At 44.6% G+C, this 18847-nt stretch overlaps 2 protein-coding genes across 3 annotated transcripts in view; one reads left to right on the top strand and one right to left on the bottom strand.

Annotated features, from left to right (window-relative positions):
* Positions 1–257: 257 nt before the first annotated feature.
* On the top strand, positions 258–5926 carry RPL37A (ribosomal protein L37a). Its single transcript, XM_083491795.1, has 4 exons — positions 258–408; positions 2717–2845; positions 4343–4425; positions 5782–5926. The coding sequence occupies exons 1-4, from the start codon at positions 406–408 to the stop codon at positions 5843–5845; spliced, it is 279 nt and encodes a 92-aa protein (XP_083347921.1). The 5' UTR covers positions 258–405; the 3' UTR covers positions 5846–5926.
* A 6335-nt stretch (positions 5927–12261) lies between these two features.
* The window catches only part of IGFBP2 (insulin like growth factor binding protein 2), a 61893-nt gene continuing 55307 nt past the window's right edge, over positions 12262–18847 (bottom strand). For both annotated transcript variants that reach the window (XM_083491113.1, XM_083491112.1), the window contains exons 3-4: positions 18388–18528; positions 12262–15053 (exon numbers count right to left, since the gene is read on the bottom strand). In XM_083491113.1, coding sequence (XP_083347239.1) covers positions 14886–15053; positions 18388–18528 — 309 coding nt within the window. In that variant the 3' untranslated portion in view covers positions 12262–14885. The remainder of the gene's footprint in view (positions 15054–18387; positions 18529–18847) is intronic.

The following is an 18847-nucleotide window of genomic DNA, read 5'->3' as shown; positions in this document are numbered from 1 at the left end:
GTCATTGCCCAGTGTCCCAGCCTTTTGACTCTGACCTCCCCTAGTATACTGACTTATTTTCTATTATGCTTGGGTCACAATGCAAGATTAGTATCCAAAGGGAGTTACTGTACGGTGCCTTAAGCACGATGCAGTTAGTGTAAGTAAGTCGTTCAGAGTTGTCGCGTCTACTAAGGCGGCTGCTACTCTCTATTCGAGGCAACAACTGAAAAGCTAAAGCGACGAGGAAGGCTTGACCATAGAGTCGCAGTACCTCCTGGCGCGCAGACAATCCTACTATCGCTTCCTCGGTCTCAATGGTTGCGTCACACGCTGATTTTTTTGCCCCTTCCTGGCCGGGTGGGACATTGCGCGTGCGCAGAGGGCACTTCCTTCTCTCTCCCTGCGGCCTGCAGCGGTAACAAGATGGTGAGCAACAGCTCTTTTCCTTTGGTACTCGGGTTTTATCCGCCGCCATCCTCTCCGTCGCTCGCCTCTCCCGCACGGGATTCGCCGGGAGTGGGAAACATGGGGACAGGCTAATCCAGGCAGCCGAGTATTTGGGAGCAGTTTTGATCAGCACCGGCGCTTGGGGAAGCCGGCTTGGGGAGCCTGCGGGCTGGAGGCGAGGGAGAGGGATGGTGGTCGCGGCGGACTGAGTTCCCTTGCTTGCGCTCTGCTGCTGCTGCGAGGCCTCACTTGACTAGGCGCGGCGGCCAGCTGGAGAGTGTTTTCCTTTCCCTCCTCCTCCAGTTTAAATTAAACGATGGAAAGTAGAGAGGGGTTGTCAGCTTCGTCTTAAGCAGGCATCCTTAAACTCTGCCCTCCAGCTGTTTTGGGACTACAACTCCCATCATCCCTAGCTAACAGGACTAGTGGTCAGGGATGATGGGAATTGTAGTCCCAAAACAGCGGGCAGGCCGAGTTTGGGGGTGCCTGGTCTTAAGCAGTTGCTGCAGGAGGTGGCTAAGGAATCCTGAAAGGTCCTCTTGAAAGCTATGCCTTTCATGGACCCGGTAGGTCCTAACCCACCAGCTTAGGACTGATGCTGCAATGCATGCACACGTATTAAAAATGAGTATAGCACAGGGATTGGCAGCCCTCTGCTGCCTGGTTACCTGCAAGAAAAGCTTAACCGGTTCTTAAATTAGGTCGGCTGACCCGTCATCCTTGGTTACTGCTCCTTTCCTTCCTTTTGTTTGCATTCTCGCTTCCCCCCTTCCAAGATCAAAGGTGCTCAGATCTCCTGGACTGTTTCAGTGAGAGGAAATTGTATTGTTCCTAGGAATAATTAGAACAGGGTTTATCCTCTTAAGCATGTGTTTGAAATGCTTTGGCAAAAAAAGTCTGCCAAGGATTTTTCACCACCTTGTGGGTCTCGCCAGCCTCTGATCCTAGATCCAGAATAAAAAAGCTAAAGGCCTTTTTGTCAGAACCTTTAGAAGAGGAAAGGGTCTGTAATTTGCATTGGGTGGGTTGAGCAGATCTCTTACCTGTGCCCAGGTTTGCTCTAAGGCAGGTGATGGGAATCTGGCCCTCTCTTGGGCCCTTATAGGCCACAGCCAGCATTGCCAGTGGTTAGGTGTGGTGGGAATGGTTGACCAGCAACACCCGGAGGGCCCAAGTTTCCCTGTTCGTGCTCTAGGGTAATTGATTGTGGGAGCTTGCCTGAACAGGGGGATAATGTTTTGTGCAATTTGTACTAAAAGGGACGGTATGAAAGTTCTGTTTGTGGTGTCACACATAGCATGTTGTTTTAACTTTATCTGGGGAGGCCTGGAGGGGTGAGGGCTCTGCCTACTACTGTCAGCAGTTGTTGTGAGAATCAAATAAGAAAACCTCATCCTCATAGGTTCTTGAAAAAAGAGTGTGTGTGTGTGTGTGTGTGTGTGTGTGTATATATATATATATATATATATATATATATATATGAAAAAAGAATATAAATATGGTTGGCAAGGGAGCTGCCCTCTCATTCTATGACAAAAAAATAATTAAAAGGAAGCATTTACTTTGCAGAAAACACCCTCCCCATCCCCTGGTATTTTATTTTGCAATTACAGTGGTGCCTCGCAAGACGAAAAGAATCCGTTCTGTGATTCTCTTCGCCTAGCAGTTTTTTCGTCTTGCGAAGCAAGCCCATTGAAGGATTAGTGGCTTTTAGCGGCTTAGCTGCTGATCGGATCAGCTGATAAGCGCCTTAGCGGCTTAGAAAAAGGGGGGGAGGGAAAAAAAACCAGCAGGAACTCGCAAGACATTGTCGTCTTGCGAAGCAAGCCCATAGGAAATTCGTTTTGCGAAGCACCTCCAAAATGGAAAACTCTTTCATCTAGCGAGTTTTCCGTCTTGCGAGGCATTTGTCTTGCGGGGCACCACTGTACCTTTGCAAATAAGAGACTTGTAGAACATAGATGACTGCTGCAGTCCAATAGATACTGAACTGGCATAGTGACCAGGATACATAATCCTAAATGTGTGGGTTCCATCCCCACCACATTTAGGATTATGTATCCTGGTCACTATGCCAGTTCAGTATCTATTACAAGTTGTTAGTCATTACTACACTGGAAATAAATGGTTTTAACTTGGAATTTGTGTTTTTCTGAGTTCACCATGTCTTCTGAGTAAACATGCATTGAGTCAGGCTGTTAATTGTTGTAAGTGTGGGTATAGTTGCAAATAACTTTGCCAGAAATGAAAATTTAATGTGCTTCTCCCCCCCCCCCAATGGTAATAGGCCAAACGAACCAAGAAGGTTGGGATTGTGGGTAAATATGGTACCCGATATGGAGCTTCCCTGAGGAAAATGGTGAAGAAGATTGAAATTAGCCAGCATGCTAAATACACTTGCTCCTTCTGTGGCAAGGTAAGTGCATCCTCTGTTACTGCAGAGCTCCCAGTTCATAATTTCATTTTTTCCAAAACTCCACTTAATAGTCATAGTTTACCTTTTGCCTTTTGTGCTAACTAAACTGCTCAGATATAGTATTCTTGGTAATAATCAACTTAAAGAGGCTTGAAAGCAACCATCATTTACAATCAAATTCATGAGAGTATAGAGTAGGTATGAGGAACCTGTGTCCCTCCAGGTGTTGTAGATTCAACAGTATTCAGCCCCAGCTGGCATGACCAATAGTTAGAGATGGTGGGAATTATAGTCCAACAGCACTAGAGTGTCATAAATGTTGTAGATCAGTGGTTAAATACTGTGGACTCATTGTTTTTTTAATAATTAAGCCATGAGCCCCCTACTTTTGAAAATTTTCATAGAATCGTAGAGTTGAAAGGGACTCTATACAGTAATACCTCCGTGAACGTCTGTATACAGTAATACCTCCGTGAACGTCTGCCTCGTCTAGCACACATTCCGGCGAATGTCTGCAGCAAACTTGGAAGTACCGGAATGGTTTACTTCCAGGTTTGCCACTCACGCTAAATCATGCTTTGTGCAGACACGGTACTTTGCCCTGTGTCCTTTTCGGCTAGCGGCCGGGGCTCCAGAACAGATCCCAGTCGCAAAACAAGGTACGACTGTAGTAGTTTTTGTTATGTGAATGGTGCCAGGCACCGATTCAGCACATCCATGGCCTCAGCTGCTGCTGATGAAGAGTAGAGCTGCATCATAACAACAGCAGGCTACAAAACTCTTGAGTGACCACACCACCATTTCAAGTAGAGGTTAAATGGAGGATTGATAGGACTGACCCGCTGTGGAAGCACATAGTAAGAGAATCCATGGGGCTAAACCAGGGGTCGGCAAGGTTTACCTCACCTGGGCTGGTTCACTCCAGGGAGATCCCTCCATGGGCCGGATTGTGTGTGTGCCTGCGATTTCCAGTGTTTGCTTCTGCACAGATGCAATTTCTGGTGTCTGCGTAGATACTATTTTCGGCATCTACGCATGCGCAGATGCGATTTCTGGTGGTGCGGAAGCGAGTCCCCGCGCCAGTTTAGTGCAGTGCACGGGGACTCGCTGAGTGGGCGGCTTGGTTTGGGGGCGGCTCATGGGCCGGTTAAATGACCCCTGTGGGCCGCTTGTGGCCCATGGGCTTTAGCTTGCCCACCCCTGGGCTAAACAGTTCTCCCAATATGTGCTTGCTGTTTCAGAACATGTTGTGGCATTTCTTAGTGTGTGGTCCTGAGTTTACATTTGCTCAGACCTGATTCTATGCAAAGTCATGTGTGTAGGGTTAAAAACATGCATTATTATCACTTTTTTAAAAAAACAACAACCCTACCATACTCTGTGTATTGTGTTTTTAAAGTGTTGAGTAGATGTTGAGATGCATTTTGATTGAAGTGACATGGTATGGTATGGTAGATGCTCCTGTGGAAGTAAGTAGCTTTTGTGTTTTTCTTACAGACCAAAATGAAGAGGAAAGCTGTGGGTATCTGGCACTGTGGCTCTTGTATGAAAACAGTAGCTGGTGGCGCCTGGACATACAAGTAAGGGAAATTATATTGGTTGAGGGGTATGCACGCCTGGGGGGAATGTTCCATTTTCATCTGTGGTGGGTGCTGTGTGGCGTTTGGTATGCTGGTGGAAAGTAAATTAAGAAGAGCCCTGCTGAATCAGACCAAGGGCCCATCTAGTCCAGGATTCTGCTTTTGCAGTGATGTGGTTAACCTGAACCCTATGATACACTCAAACAGGATGTGTAGAAGTGCATTTATGCTCTTGACTCCCAGCAACTGGTATTTAGAGGCATACTTCCTCTATAGTACATAGTACAGGAGATAGTACATAACCGCAATGACTAGGTAGTCTTCTCTAATTCATTTGTCTAATGCCCTTGAAAAACGGTTCATGGTTGTATATCAAACATTTTCTCTTCAACTTCACAGTGATCAGTGTTTGGGAGTGAAAGGGAAGGTAGAAGTTATTTAAATAGAGCAGGGATGTCCAGCTTACAAGAGACTGTGATCTACTCCCACTATAACAAAAACTGGTAGTGATCTATCCATTGGATTGACAAAAGTTGTGAGCTTTTTTTGGGGGGGGGGTGTCAGCAGCGATTTACCATGGACCCCTGCCATCGACCAGTAGATCGTCGTTGACCTGTTGGGCTTCCCTGAAATAGAGTATTCTAACCACATCTTCTCTAAAACCCTAACTACATGTGGCATTAACAATGTGATTATCAAACATGTACAATGGAACCTCTACCTGCGACCATAATCCGCTCCTGAGGTCGAAATGGGTCGCTGGGAGAGGCGCCATTGTGCGCAGGCATGGGCTTCAATTGCCGCTTCTGCGCATGCGCGAATGGTGGCAGACCCGCCGTTATTTCTGGGTTTGCCGCGGACACTGGGCGAAATGGATACAAGCGGAGGCGGGTGTAAGAGGTTTGACTGTATGTGTTTAAAAAATAATACTAGGTGCAAGGGGAGGGGGCACTCCTCATGGTTGCTACTTCTTGGTAGTGGCGCCTGCCCTGTGGAACACCCTCCCATCAGATGTCAAGGAAATAAACAACTATAAGTATCTGACTTTTAGAAGACATCTGAAGGCAGCCCTGTTTAGGGAAGTTTTTAATGTCTGATGTTTTATTGTATTTTTAATATTTTGTTGGAAGTCACTCAGAGTGGCTGGGGAAATCCAGCCAGATGGGCAGAGTATAAATAATAAATTATTATTATTATCTAAAGAAAGAAGAAAAACCCCAACATTTTGTATGCACTATTAAAATTTCATTTAGCTGACTCTTGTTAGTTCTAAAAAAAACGTTTAAAAGCTTATTACAGAAACTGCTAATGGTTTGTCTCATTTGAAATAATAGTGATACTTTTTGTTTCTTCCAGCACCACTTCAGCGGTGACAGTGAAATCTGCCATCAGAAGACTGAAGGAGTTAAAAGACCAGTAGAAGCATATTTTTGTTCCACTGTTGCTCTTCCTCTACAGTTCATGTCCTTATTGTCAATTAAAGGTGGTTGTGAACATTGAACCCTGTTGGGTATTTTGTGCAAGAACAGTCCTATAGGCAGTGTACCTTTTTGATCTTGCTTTTTCCCTTTCTGCACAAAATATCAGTTGGTTTATGTAAGAGTAGCAATAATGTGCTATACATGTGGATTCCAAATCAGGTCAATTTAAAATAGAATGTAGACATATTTGCCAAGCACTAACATCTCAATAAAAGTATAATGGAACAAATAAAAGCATGCAAAATGAAGTGCTTGTAAGTCATGCTGATTTTGGTAGGAGAGTTAAGCACATAATCACTCAGTTTGAAATTGATCCCACTTAACTGATATTTTTGCCAGCATGTGATCTCTATCTGTCTGTAAATCTTTAACCAAAAGTTACTCTTCTAAATCTAAATGGAGCTAAGGTACAGAACAGAAAATGCTATTAAGGCCGCATGAATACTTATAGAATTCTATTTTTGGAAAACGGAGCGATCCTAATTGGAAGGATGGGGAGCAGCAGATTCCCTCCTGACTGGGGCAGTGAATGGGTGGATGGTTTTGTTCCACCAGCTCCAGGCTGCTCTGGCATCAGGGCAAAAATCAGCTGTCTCCAAGAGTTGGGCTACCTTTTCATCAGTGGGTCTAGCACCAGCATTGCTCTGTTCCATGTGCCACCCAAGATAGCTTTGCCAGAGGTAATGTGTCCTCAGTGCACCTGGTGGGGACAACAGGCCCTTCACACTGGTAGAGGGGCACTTTTGCCAAATCCTGATCCCTAGCAGGCGTGCAAAAATTGGGACTGAGGATTACTCTGCCCTACATTTTCCACATTTTTCTTTTCTCCCCCCCCCCCCCCATTTTTCTAATGGGATGCTAGTATTTTGCCAGTGCAGTGAGTGAGACACTTTCCACACAGATAACTGGCTGAGTTCAAAGCATTTGGGAATCATATTTTTGTAGAGTTGAATGGGACCCAAGGGTTGTCTAGTCCAACCCCATACAATGCAGAAATCTCGGCTAAACATTGTTGCCATATTTAAACTTTTAACTTGGAACATAACAAAAACTCATAAAATCAGCACCATATACATCCAACAATTGTTTTTGTCTGAAATCATTTTTTAAAAAAATTGATGTCTATTCAAACCATTTTTTTAAAAAAATCTGATGTGTTCTTTTCTCTTGAATCTCAAGATACTGAGCACATCTCCTAAACAATGTTGTTTAGAAGGTAGTTTTATCAGTTAGCAATTTCCTTTCTTTTAGAAGTAAGTAAGATGGAAAGCCTCACTGCAGTAGCGGATATTTTCCAGCAAAGGAACTTTCTAGCTGTGGTGGATCTCATGGAGGCTTATAGTCTTTTTTTTTACCGAAGCTGCTGATAATTCAAGTGGGCTCTGCTCAGAGAGTTCCTGCAATAGTGGATTGCCTCACCTGCAGGCATTAACCTATATTTGCCTTACCACCGCAATTCTTTCAAGAGGGACTGGAGAGAAGGAGGTACTTGTGGTTTCCCTGCAAAGTGGTAAGATGTGTCAGTTCCCATGTCCATTGTACAGGGAAAAGTAAAGTCTTCCACTGATTGCAAATCAGTGACTCTTACGCACTTAATACAGAGTTAAGAGTGGCATAACCTCTGGACCAGATTTCACTCTTAATTGGTTGTAAAATCCACAATAGTGTTTTTAGACACACATTGTGAGCAGATATGGTCATCTGGGCAAACATCTGTCTTCAGCCATCTTAAAGGTGAGCAGGGTTTTTTCTCCAGGTTCTGTTTGAAAGGATGCATACGTCTGGCCAAGGGGAATGTGTACATATTTCTATGCATAGGGTTACTGGGTATGTGCAGAGATGGAAGTACAGTGGTGCCTCGCAAGACGAAATTAATTCGTTCCGCGAGTTGTGCCGTCTTGCGATTTTTTCCGTCTTGCGAAGCACGTGTTGGGAAAGTTTTGGAAAAGCTTCAAAAATACCAAAGTCTTTAAAAACCTCAAAAAAGGCTACCACACCGCGTTCTATGAGTTGCTCCTCGAAGTCAAGTCGCAACTGTATTAACGGTGTTAAGAAAAAGGAAACAAACTTGCAAGACGTTTCCGTCTTGCGAAGCAAGCCCATAGGGAAAATCGTCTTGCGAAGCAGCTCAAAAAACAAAAAACCCTTTCGTCTTGCGAGGCATTTGTCTTGCGAGGTACCACTGTACTGTTTCTTACTATCTTCTAGCCGTATAGGGTCTGCTTTGCCAACCTGATCATTACAGTTCAGGAGTGTCCATGGGCCTTTCCAGTACAGTCATACCTCATGTTGCGTCCGCTTCAGGTTGCGTGTTTTCATCTTGCGTCCTGCGGCATCCCGGAAGTACCGGAACGGGTTCCGGGTTTCGCCGCTTGCGCATATGCAGAAGCACTAAATCACGCTTCGTGCATGCACAGAAGTACTAAATTGCGCCATGCGCAGATGCAGCACTTCTGGATGCGAACACTTTGAATTGCGGACGTGCCTCTGGGACGGATTATGTCCACAACACGAGGTTCCACTGTGCACAGCTCTCACGCAGGGTCATGGTCTGTAATTGTGGCTTCACATCTGGCAGAGGAGCATAGTATTGTTATGGGAGGATAGAGATTGCCATCTTGGCCTCTTGTAGATCTTGCACGTGCATATATGAGGGAACCCGGAAGGTGATGTGGTGCAAGAGGAAGGTGAAAATTTCTTACATGCACACGTTAAGGGGATATCAGAGCCTGAAACCTAGTACCTGGTACCTTAAAGAGGCAAGTGGCTGTTCTCCCATTCAGTCATGGAACAAAAGGGGCCAAGCCCTCATATTGAAATTATCACAAGCCATTCTGTTGATACCTCCCACAGTGCATAAATGTTTTCAGCTGGGACCAGCACAGATGGAAGACACCAAATCACCCCTCAAGCCCATACGAATTATAGCCCAGGAGTCAGCAACCTTTTTCAGCCGTGGGCCAGTCCACCGTCCCTCAGTGCATGTTGTGGGCCGGACTCTCTCTATATATATATTTATTGGGGAGGGGGATGAACGAATCCCTATGCCCCATAAATAACCCAGAGATGCATTTTAAATAAAAGCACACATGCTACTCATGTAAAAACACCAGGCAGGCCCCACAAATAACCCAGAGGCGCATTTTAAATAAAAGGACACACTCTACTCATGTAAAAACACGCTGATTCCCAGACCATCCACAGGCCGGATTGAGAAGGCGATTGGGCCGCATCCAGCACTTAAGTTGCCTACCCGTTATAACCTGAAGGATCAGGGCTGGGAACTGCTTTTCTTCGTGGCTATTACTGCAGTTTGAAGGATTTCTGAGTCCTTGACAGGGCTACTGTAGCCTCCTTAGCAGATGTTTTCACATACTTCAACACCCTCAACACCAAGCCTTCAAGGTAGTGATATGAATATTTTTTGCATTGAAGATTAGATTGAGGCAGTGATTTAAAAACTATGGTTTTGAGCAAGCCAGGTAGAAGGTAGTAGCCTCACTAACATCCTAACACGAGACATTTCTGGAGGCCACTGACGAAGAATTGGTACCAGAAGGCAAACATGAAATTACTAGGCACCTGCATAATTTAGGACTAGCTTCAGAGATGACTTCCCTGCACCAAATCCTGAAAACTCATGGATAAGGAATCCTTTTGAATGTGGTGATATACAACTAACAGCTCTCATCTACATAAAAGCAAGATGCACTTCTTGACATGACTTGTGATGGTTCATTGAAATCATTCAAAGAATGTAGACTGGACCAATTCTGGGTGAAAGTTTTTGCTGATTATAAGAAGTTAGCTGAACATCTAGCTTCGAAACATCTAGTTCCCTTTTGTTCCACATATCTTTGTGAACAAACATTTTCAACATTTTGTTATATGAAGAACAAGCATAGAAATTGGCCTGATGTTGAATCAGATTTGAGAATAAAAGTAGGAAATATTGAACCGGATGTGGAAGAGATTGTTCGAGACAAAAAGAAGCATGAATTTCTCCCATCACATTTAGGTTTAGTGTGTTTTGAACATTTTGTTGGGAGCTGTCCAGAGTGGCTTGGGCAACCCAGACAGATGTGTGGCTGGTAAGTAAGTAAGTAAGTACCATCATCATCATCATCATCATCATCATCATCATCATCATTTAGTAGCTAATAGACATATCTTAATTTGTTCACTTGTACTATTCATTAATAACATTAAATATGTCTGTCTCCCAAATGAATTACTGTGATTTTTGCACGGCAATATAATGAATTTTACGGTCTGTTTTTTTTTTTTAGTATACCTAAAAGCCATTGCTTATTATGGGCTACCCCACATTTTCTTCAAAAAATAGGCACAGGCAACTACTATAGAGTTATCAAAATTTCCAAGAGTAGGGGGTCTGTGGTTTGGCTTTTGAAAAAATAGGGGGTCCTCAGTAATTAGCTAATTGGGAACTACTGCTCTACAGTACAGGGTGAGATGGGGTTATCATTGAGGAGATTTGGCCTAGATTGGAACCAACTTTGTCATTTCTTCTGATCTCTTCCATTACATGGTTATTTTTCTGTTTATTGTGCTGCAAGGTGGTAGGGTTTTTTTGGTTTTGTTTCGTTAGCTATAGTGCACTTTGGAACAGAAACAGAATCTGACTGATCCTGCCCAGAGGAGCAAGTGGGAGGAGCAACACATCCAGGACTCCCCTCCATACTCTGCAGAAAAGAAACTCTATGGTTAAATCCAACATTGTATTCAACCACAAGAAAATATTTGCATAAAATGGTGAGGGCATTTTGACACAAGTAACATGTATTCCTGCTCTGTCACTGACCACACAATAATGGTATATCAATAATAAGTTTGTAAGAACTAAATTAAAAGCATGCATGGGGAATGTTGCATTTATATGGGAAATAAACACATCTCTGCTGGGTTGCTGTGATATTTGAGCTTCAGTTTTACAAATGGCCTCATGTGGGAGCTGCAGTTCCACTAGTTCCATTTCCCTCCTGGCCACTGTTATATTTGATCTTGCCTTTTCATTTTATAAATGAGCTGAGACAACTTTATTCAAGAGCATGCAACTCCTTCTGTAGTTACCTAGTTGTCCTTAGCCCCCAGCTTCTTGGAAAGATGCTGAGAGAGGCTCAAGACATATTTGGCCTGGGTTTTTCTTTTTAGTGTGTACATGGCTTCCCCAGACAAAAGAGGCTATTTCCATTTTGGCAGTGGAATTTTAGCTTGAAGTTCTATCAATCCCCTTCATTTTATTTACCTTGCCAAATTTTTGTGATGCACTTTCAAATGTATGTGTCAAGATGTGTCTGGTCTTTTCTGGACAGATGCTGCTAAATTTGTAGAGCTATCCACTGTTTTTCAAGGGAGATGTACCTTACCAAGACTGTCCCTGACAGTCCTACCAGTTAGAAAAGTGTTTGCACCTGGGAGCAAAGTGACACACTCCTGATGTGTGGATGCTAACTCATACAGATCACACAAAAAGCTGGTCATGAACAACAATGCCCCTTACTGAGCAGACAAATAGGATCAACAGCTGAAGATGTGTACAGTCATACCTCGGGTTAAAGTTGCTTCAGGTTGAGCATATTCGGGTTGCACTCTGCTGCGACTCGGAAGTAACGGAATGCATTACTTCTCGGTTTCACCGCATGCACAGATGCTCAAAATGACGTCGCACACATGTGCTGAAGGGGCAAATCGTGACCCATGCATGCGCAGACGCGGGTTGCGTTCACTTCAGGATGCAAATGGGGCTCCAGAACGGATCCTGATCACATCCAGAGGTATGTGATGCCTAATGAGAGTAGCTTTTGTAATTTACAGGGGTACCTTGGTACTCAAACAACTTGGAACCCAAATACTGCAAACCCTGAAGTGTTCCGGCTTGCAAATTTTTTTGGGAATCCGAACATGCTCTGTTTGGAGTGCCACACTTCTGTTTTGAGTGTTACGCTGAGGTCTGTCTGTTTTTTGCTATTTATTTTGCATTTTTTGTATTTGCGGCTCTTTTTGTTTCATTTTTGTGACTGTGGAACCCAGTTCAGCTACTGCTTGATTGACTGATGGATTCTGTGGCTGCAGTACATTGGTTATTGCTTTCATTTTATGGATCAATGGTCTTGTTAGATAGTAAAATTGCTGTTTTGGGGGTTGTTTTAAAAAGTCTGGAACGGATTAATCCATTTTGCATTACTTTCTATGGGAAAGCGCACCTTGGTTTTGGAACGGACTTCCGGAATGGATTAAGTTTGAGAACCAAGGTACCACTGTATCATTAAGCTGGCTCACCTGGTGAGTGCTGATGCTCTCGCCCACAATACAATAAACTGCAGGACGACACATGTTTTGTTTGGCATCCCATTTAATTTATTCCAACTTTCTCACAATTTAGCAATCAAAACAAAATAGAAAAAAAAGCATTGTGATTTCTAAACAGGAGTACAAATTTCAGTCGTGAGCTGATGCTTGTGATGTTCAAATTCCTCTTCAATGTGTATCAACCACAAAGAGCACCATCTGCCCCCTTATAATTACTAGGTGTTGCAGTACGGAATCTGGATGCCTCTCAGAGGGGGAAAACCCAACAAAAACAGAAACATACATTTATGCCCCCAGAACGTGGAGGTGCTTTGATGTCCTTACTGATGCTGAATGCTCCACAGTTCTAGGTTTGTACTTAAAAAGTACCTAAAGGTAGCTAAAGGTAAGTTTGAGAGGCAGCTGATGTTCCCCACCAAGGCACTAATACTAATGTTCGTGGGTGCTAAATAGATTGAAAATGGGAAGCAGTAATGAGATTTTTTTTTCCTTTTTGCTGTGTGGGGAATCCCCAAAACAATACCACTTTCTGTTTTATGAGCCTATGGGTTGGGGAAATGCCAGGCAAAATTGCCTTGTACTAAAAAAGATAATCTCATCACCATATTAACACTCTTCATTTCATCCATCCATCATTACAGCAGGCTAGAATGTGCCATATTTTTTATCCAAATGGTCTAATGGGATGGTCATTGAACAATGTCCACTCCTAAAAAGTCTCCAGTGTACTTGAGATCCGTTTCCATCATAACCACTTGCATTGTTGCCCTTGTTCTGTACTTCCTCACAGAGCAGGCACCCTCATTCCACAAACATTTTGCCACACCGCTGTTTTCTCTATCCTGCATAACCGAGCAAACTACTCAATGACTGCTCACACTGTTTCACATTAAACATTTAAATTTCACCTCATTTCTTCCATCTAAACTCTGCCTTGGGGGTGGGGTGGGGAAACTCAACTAAGAAAGTCAATCTCTATGAGTCATTTATTTTAGGGTGGTGTGTGGTGGCGTTTTCACACTGTTCATTTACCACCTCATTTTCACAATGGAGGTGAGGGAATAAGAAGAGTAGTTGAAATCACCTCCGATTACTAACTGCTGCATAATGGTTCAAGACACTTCTCTTCCAAGATGGCGGCTAGGACAAGGAAATTGCTCCACTTGTGAAAACGTGGTGGTAAAGTAAAGCACCTGCTGCACACTCATGACATTTGCAGAAAAGGGGGGGGGGAACTATGTTGCTTGGGTTTCCCTTCTCAAAATACTGTATTTCAAAAAACAAAAGCACCCAACCTCCAATGATTATACTAAGTACATGAACCTAGCAGTTGTCCTGTAAATATAAATTGGTATATATAATAAAAGAAAATCTAATTGATCGTGCATTTGCTAAATCAGTTTTCAGCATTTGCATGATCCACACAAAAGCCAAATCAAGAGTGTCTGAAACAATATCAGAGAAGCACAATCTATTCTTGAGAACAGCATATTCAACACCACATCACCCCAGCTCCCAGATATTAATTATTATTCTGTACATGTGTATATATGCATGTGTGTCCATCATTTTCTCAGTCTGCATTTCGGGGGATTACCACACACTGTATAAAGTGTTGTTTACATATTGCATTGCTCACCTGGGTCCCATGCAAAAGGAAGGAGGGACATTGGCAGCAGCTTAAAATGTGGGTTTTAAATGGGTTTTTGCTTCTTGGGCGGGGGGAATAACAACAACTGAATTCTAAGCTTCTTCCCCCAATCTCTGACCCCTCTCTTCCCTGCTTTTGAGTTTAACTCTCGTTATAACCTGATCTGAAAGAGCTGACTGCCTAGCATTGACATTTTCTGTGTATTACTGTTTCTTAGGATGCATCAAGACTGAATGCAATACAAGGTCCTACCTAACAGAAAGTTGCCCAGAACTGCAAAATTCTTAAAGAATAAGGCTCCCAGGGCAGGGGAAGAGAAGGGGTTGAACTTCTATGTCAAGTGCAATGCCTTGTGGAAGAAATTAGTGTCAGGAAGTAGCTCCCTCCCACTCTATATGCTTTCTGTGTAGCAATTCCAACTGAGTATGTGCTAGACAAGGATTCTCTTTACCCCCTCTCAATATATGCTACAACCCACACAATAACAGGGGAACAGGTTGTCAGGGCTGTGTGTAGCAGGCAACATGCAGTATTTACAATCTTTGGTCTTTGGTGTGTGTGTATGGCGGGTGGGGGCTGGGGCAATTATTCTCCCATCCAGCATGATCACCCGGGTTCTTTGGAGAGGCCTGGGTAAGCAATTCAACAGCCAAGAGGGAAGGTCAGCTCCCTTGTTTCTCCTGCTTGTTTGCTGCAAGGCTACAAGTGGTCTAATAATCGTGAAACCTCTTAGGCAAAAGATTTTTTTAAAGGTTTAGAAACCAGTCCCTGTCCCCACCCCTGCCACCAAGCCCCTTTGCAATTCTTCCCCAAGGATTTAAAGGCAAGCAACTGGGAGGCACACGAAGCCCACAAACTGTTGGGACCTTCTGGAATACAAGAAAAAAGAGAGAGAGATAAAAATAAGATGCATCGAAACCCATGTAAAATCCAGCGCTGAGGCGAGAGGCCAAGCTGCCTGCCTGCCAGCGAGTGAGAAAGAGAGAGAACGCGTCCATCTATTGCACATGCAAAGCATGCGCTCCCCGGTCCTCTTGCTCATGCACAGGGTAGAAGAGGTGGCACTCAGGATCTCCACGGACAGTGGGCGACCCCTGGATGATCTTCCCAGTGTTAGGGTTAACACACCAGCATTCTCCTCGCTGGCCATTCACCGACATCTTGCACTAAAGGTGGAGAAGGGGTGGGGAAGAGAGAGAAGAAGAGAACACCATTGGCTTAGGCAGACTACATTAAATGGAGCACATGGAAAACAAAGCTCTCGACTTTTGTTATGCAGACATTATAGCTGCCGGGTAGTGGAAGCTACACCAGGTGTTTTAGAGCAGCTTGCTGTCTAAACAAAAAGCGAAACGGCCCCCCGTGTCACACAATGTTTCTTCCTTCACAGACAGGGAAGGGAAGGAGCAGTTTACAACATTCACCTCTAAGAGCAGCACCAATGGGCTGGAGGTGCTGCAAGAATGCAAGGGAAATCGCTGCCTGCAACTGTTGTGCAGTGAGAGCATTGAAGTTTCACTGTAACACTCCATCAATACATCCCATCAAAATATACAACCACCTCTTGTGGTTTTTTTAAAGGGACCAACATCATATTTATGGAAAGTCTGAGAAGATGCAAATGTTCTAGTAGGGGCTTTCTCATCTGGTGCAGGTGTGCACTAGGAACAGGTGTGCAAGAGATACACTGCTTCTGCACCCACCCACCCACTACTTCTACAGTGGATTTAACTTGTGGCTAGGATTCATAAGCGTCAGGGATCCTGGAGTGTTCACAGATGTCACCATATGCAGAGCCATAGCTAGGTGATCTTGCACCCCTGGCAGAATCGTCCAGATTGCACCCCCTAGCTATGGACAAATTAGTTTTTCTTTCTGCCTCTCCTCCAACCCCCTCCCCATTCAATTCACCCTCTATTTAAAACCATCTATTATGAGGCAATAATCAATATTTATATTTATGGACATATTTTAAAGCCGATTTTGCGCCCCCCCAATTGTCTGTACCCCTGGCGGGGGCCTACCTTGCCACCCCCTAGCTATGGCCCCGACCCCATGTAAGGTTTAAATTGGCTTTCCTAATAAGCAGCTGTGATACCAGTTTCCTGGTGGGAAACAGGAGAGGAACATGTGTAGCAAAGGAAAGAGGGAGGGGGAGCTTCATGGAAAGGGGTGGGAAAGAGTGGTCTGGAAAGGAAAAACTCTGCTAACAGTATATTTTATCAAAGATCACTCTTTTCACATGCTACCATGCATCAACTGCAAAAATGTGACAACAGTGGGGAGTTATGTCATTAGCACTTGACATTTCAAAAGAGAAATTCAGCAGTAAAGTGTTTAGCAGTGGAGTTAATGCATACATAACAAGGTTGAGGCCACAGAAAGATCTCAGCGTATGGAATGCAGAAAACGATGAGCAATTCTTATACTCATTGGCTAGGACAACTTACAGGCCTCTGACATTTCAATTTAATGCATAAGGGAACTGAGACTCAGAGACTGGGACTTGTCCTGAAGGTCCTTAGCAGATTCATTGCTAAGAAGGATTTGACTATCCTAGCTCTTGAACCAGTAAGCATAGCGCTAATAGAAAGCAAATGAACAAGGCATCTATAAATACATGTGTCTGTAATACCAGTGTGAGCAACCAGACTTCAGGCAATACTGTTTTTCTTTTTCTCTTTGTGGCAGGGATGAACATGACGGGCAAGGGCTGTACAGGTCCGAACTATGTATGTACCTGCCTGCTTCCTGAGTCGATGGCAAATGTTGGTGCAAGACAAGGCAGTGTGAAGAGCAAATTTCACTCAGCACAGCTAAATCCCTTTAGGGAACTAATTCATTTATGGGGGATTAGCCACAGCTGTGGGGTGTGGGCCTTGCAAGGTAATTAGAACCTTGGGGGAATCAAGGTTGCTGCTTTCATCTCCCCCAAATGGGGAAAGTTCCATCAAAGCAACCACACCCTACATTTAGGTCCACACCCAGCTTGTCCAGCAGGACTAATAAAAAAAAAAAATGCTTGCTAGCCTTAGAAAGGGAAAAAGCGGAGATATACATCTGCCAAGTCAACCTTTAGAGAATAACAGGTAAGAGACACCAGATTGGACCAGAAACAGGGGTGGAGAAAGGGGGGGGTGCAGTGGATGTGGGCCGCCCTGGGTGTCACCACTGAGGGGGTGTGTGACAAAATGCCGGGCAGCACTAACTGTGGGGCCTGCAACGTGCCTGAGCCATGCATCTCTCCTGGGAGAGACGTAGTGGCTTGAGCACGGGCAGGCTCTGTGCTGCCCAAATGGCCCACTTGCTGCTTCCCCCCAGCTATAGGGCAGCTGAGTGGGGGGAGGTAGGCAGACTCCAGAGGCCCCACCCTCACCCTGCCCCTATGGATGGCTCGCCCCGTCCCTGGGCGCACAGCCCCAGGTGCCTGAGCGGCTTCCTCCGTCGCTGACCAGAAGTATACTCCTGGCTCCATATTCCTGAGAGCTGCTGCTGCGCTTATGCCTTATGCAGGATTCAGGGTCCAGAAAGCCCTTAGAGCTTGATCCACACAGAATTGCCTGCAAACTCAAAACTTTGTGAGCTGAAGTCCCCTCAAATGCCGTTTCAAAGAACTGGCGGGCATATTTTTGGGGTGCTTTATATCCAACCAAAAGTTGAGGTTCTGGATTGAACATGGGGTGTGGTACAAGGTCAGCTGCTAACCTAGAAGTACAGTTCCTGCCTGCTGACCAGGAGAGCCCCATTACCTTCAGAAGGTCGCCATTGTTGTCACAGTCCCATGCCCAAGGGATTACATAGAATCATTGCCACAAGGCTTCCTAAGGCCTGCTTGGCGTCCTGACCTCTCACCCCCTGATAAACTTCAACCAAGATGTCAACTGAACTCTTATTTCATTCCTGCTCATGAGTGGACAATGAGTTTCCGAACAAGGTTTGTAAGTGAAATATGCTTGTTGTTGAGTGGCACATAGGCTGAAAGGAAGACTGGTAGATGTATCTACCAGATTTAGGATTCATACAACCATTCTGTATTCCAGATACAGTACATCCTTGGGACCTGTAAGACTGGATGCAGGAAAGCAGGCAATTTCTGCCACTTGGCAAACAAACAACAGGAAAAGTGGGGCTTTCTCTCGCACCATTACGATTTCCCCATGAGCTTTAAGAGCAGCAGTAGCCAATGTGGTGCCCTCCAAATGTTGTTGGGACTCCTAACCCCATCAGCCTCAGCCAACATGGCCAATGGCCATGGATTATGGGAATTGTAGGTTCTGAAGAACACTGTGTTGGCTGCTAGAGAGCATATCCGAAAGGATATTCATATGGTATTCAAACATGCCAAGAGTCCTGTGCTGCCCATGCTGATCTCTGTTTAGACATGCTGACCTGCAGAAACCGGAACCGGCTGAACCACCCTGCATACCTTGATCAGCACTGGTGATCCCTCAAATGACAGTTGTCTGAAGGACCCTGCCCCCAACCACCCTCTGCACTTGCCTGTTTGAGATTGTAAAGGCCTTGCTTGTCGCAGTTTGGGATATTTAGGGAATAGAGGTGCTCCAACGGACCGCGTTCATCTGGCAGGCGCATGGTTGAGATGCGTTCCAAGACTTGATCTAATTCCTGTTGGCAGGGGGTCTGCAAATGGTCAAGAAAGCAGAAGAAAAACAAATGAGGAAATCAGGCAGGGCCCAGTTGGCACAATGGAGACAACAATGGCTTTTGCCTTCTGACACATGCGGGATTTAAGTTCTTGCTTAGGGTAGCTATGCAGGTTCCGCCCCAAAACCCACACCCGACTCCTTTTCATCCCAAAGCATCAGAAAAAGTATTCTAGCACACCTCACTCCGCCTGTAGTCATACTGTCTCAAGGCTGTTGAACATTTGCCAGAAAGGATCAAAGTGTTATGACCCAATGGTGATTTGCCCAAGGCCCAAAGACGCAACACACTTGGT

The sequence above is a fragment of the Podarcis liolepis genome (genome assembly GCF_965112155.1).
Source record: "Podarcis liolepis genome assembly, chromosome: 1".
NCBI classification, from domain to species: Eukaryota; Metazoa; Chordata; class Lepidosauria; order Squamata; family Lacertidae; genus Podarcis; species Podarcis liolepis.
This window is presented reverse-complemented; position numbering and strand designations above follow the sequence as displayed.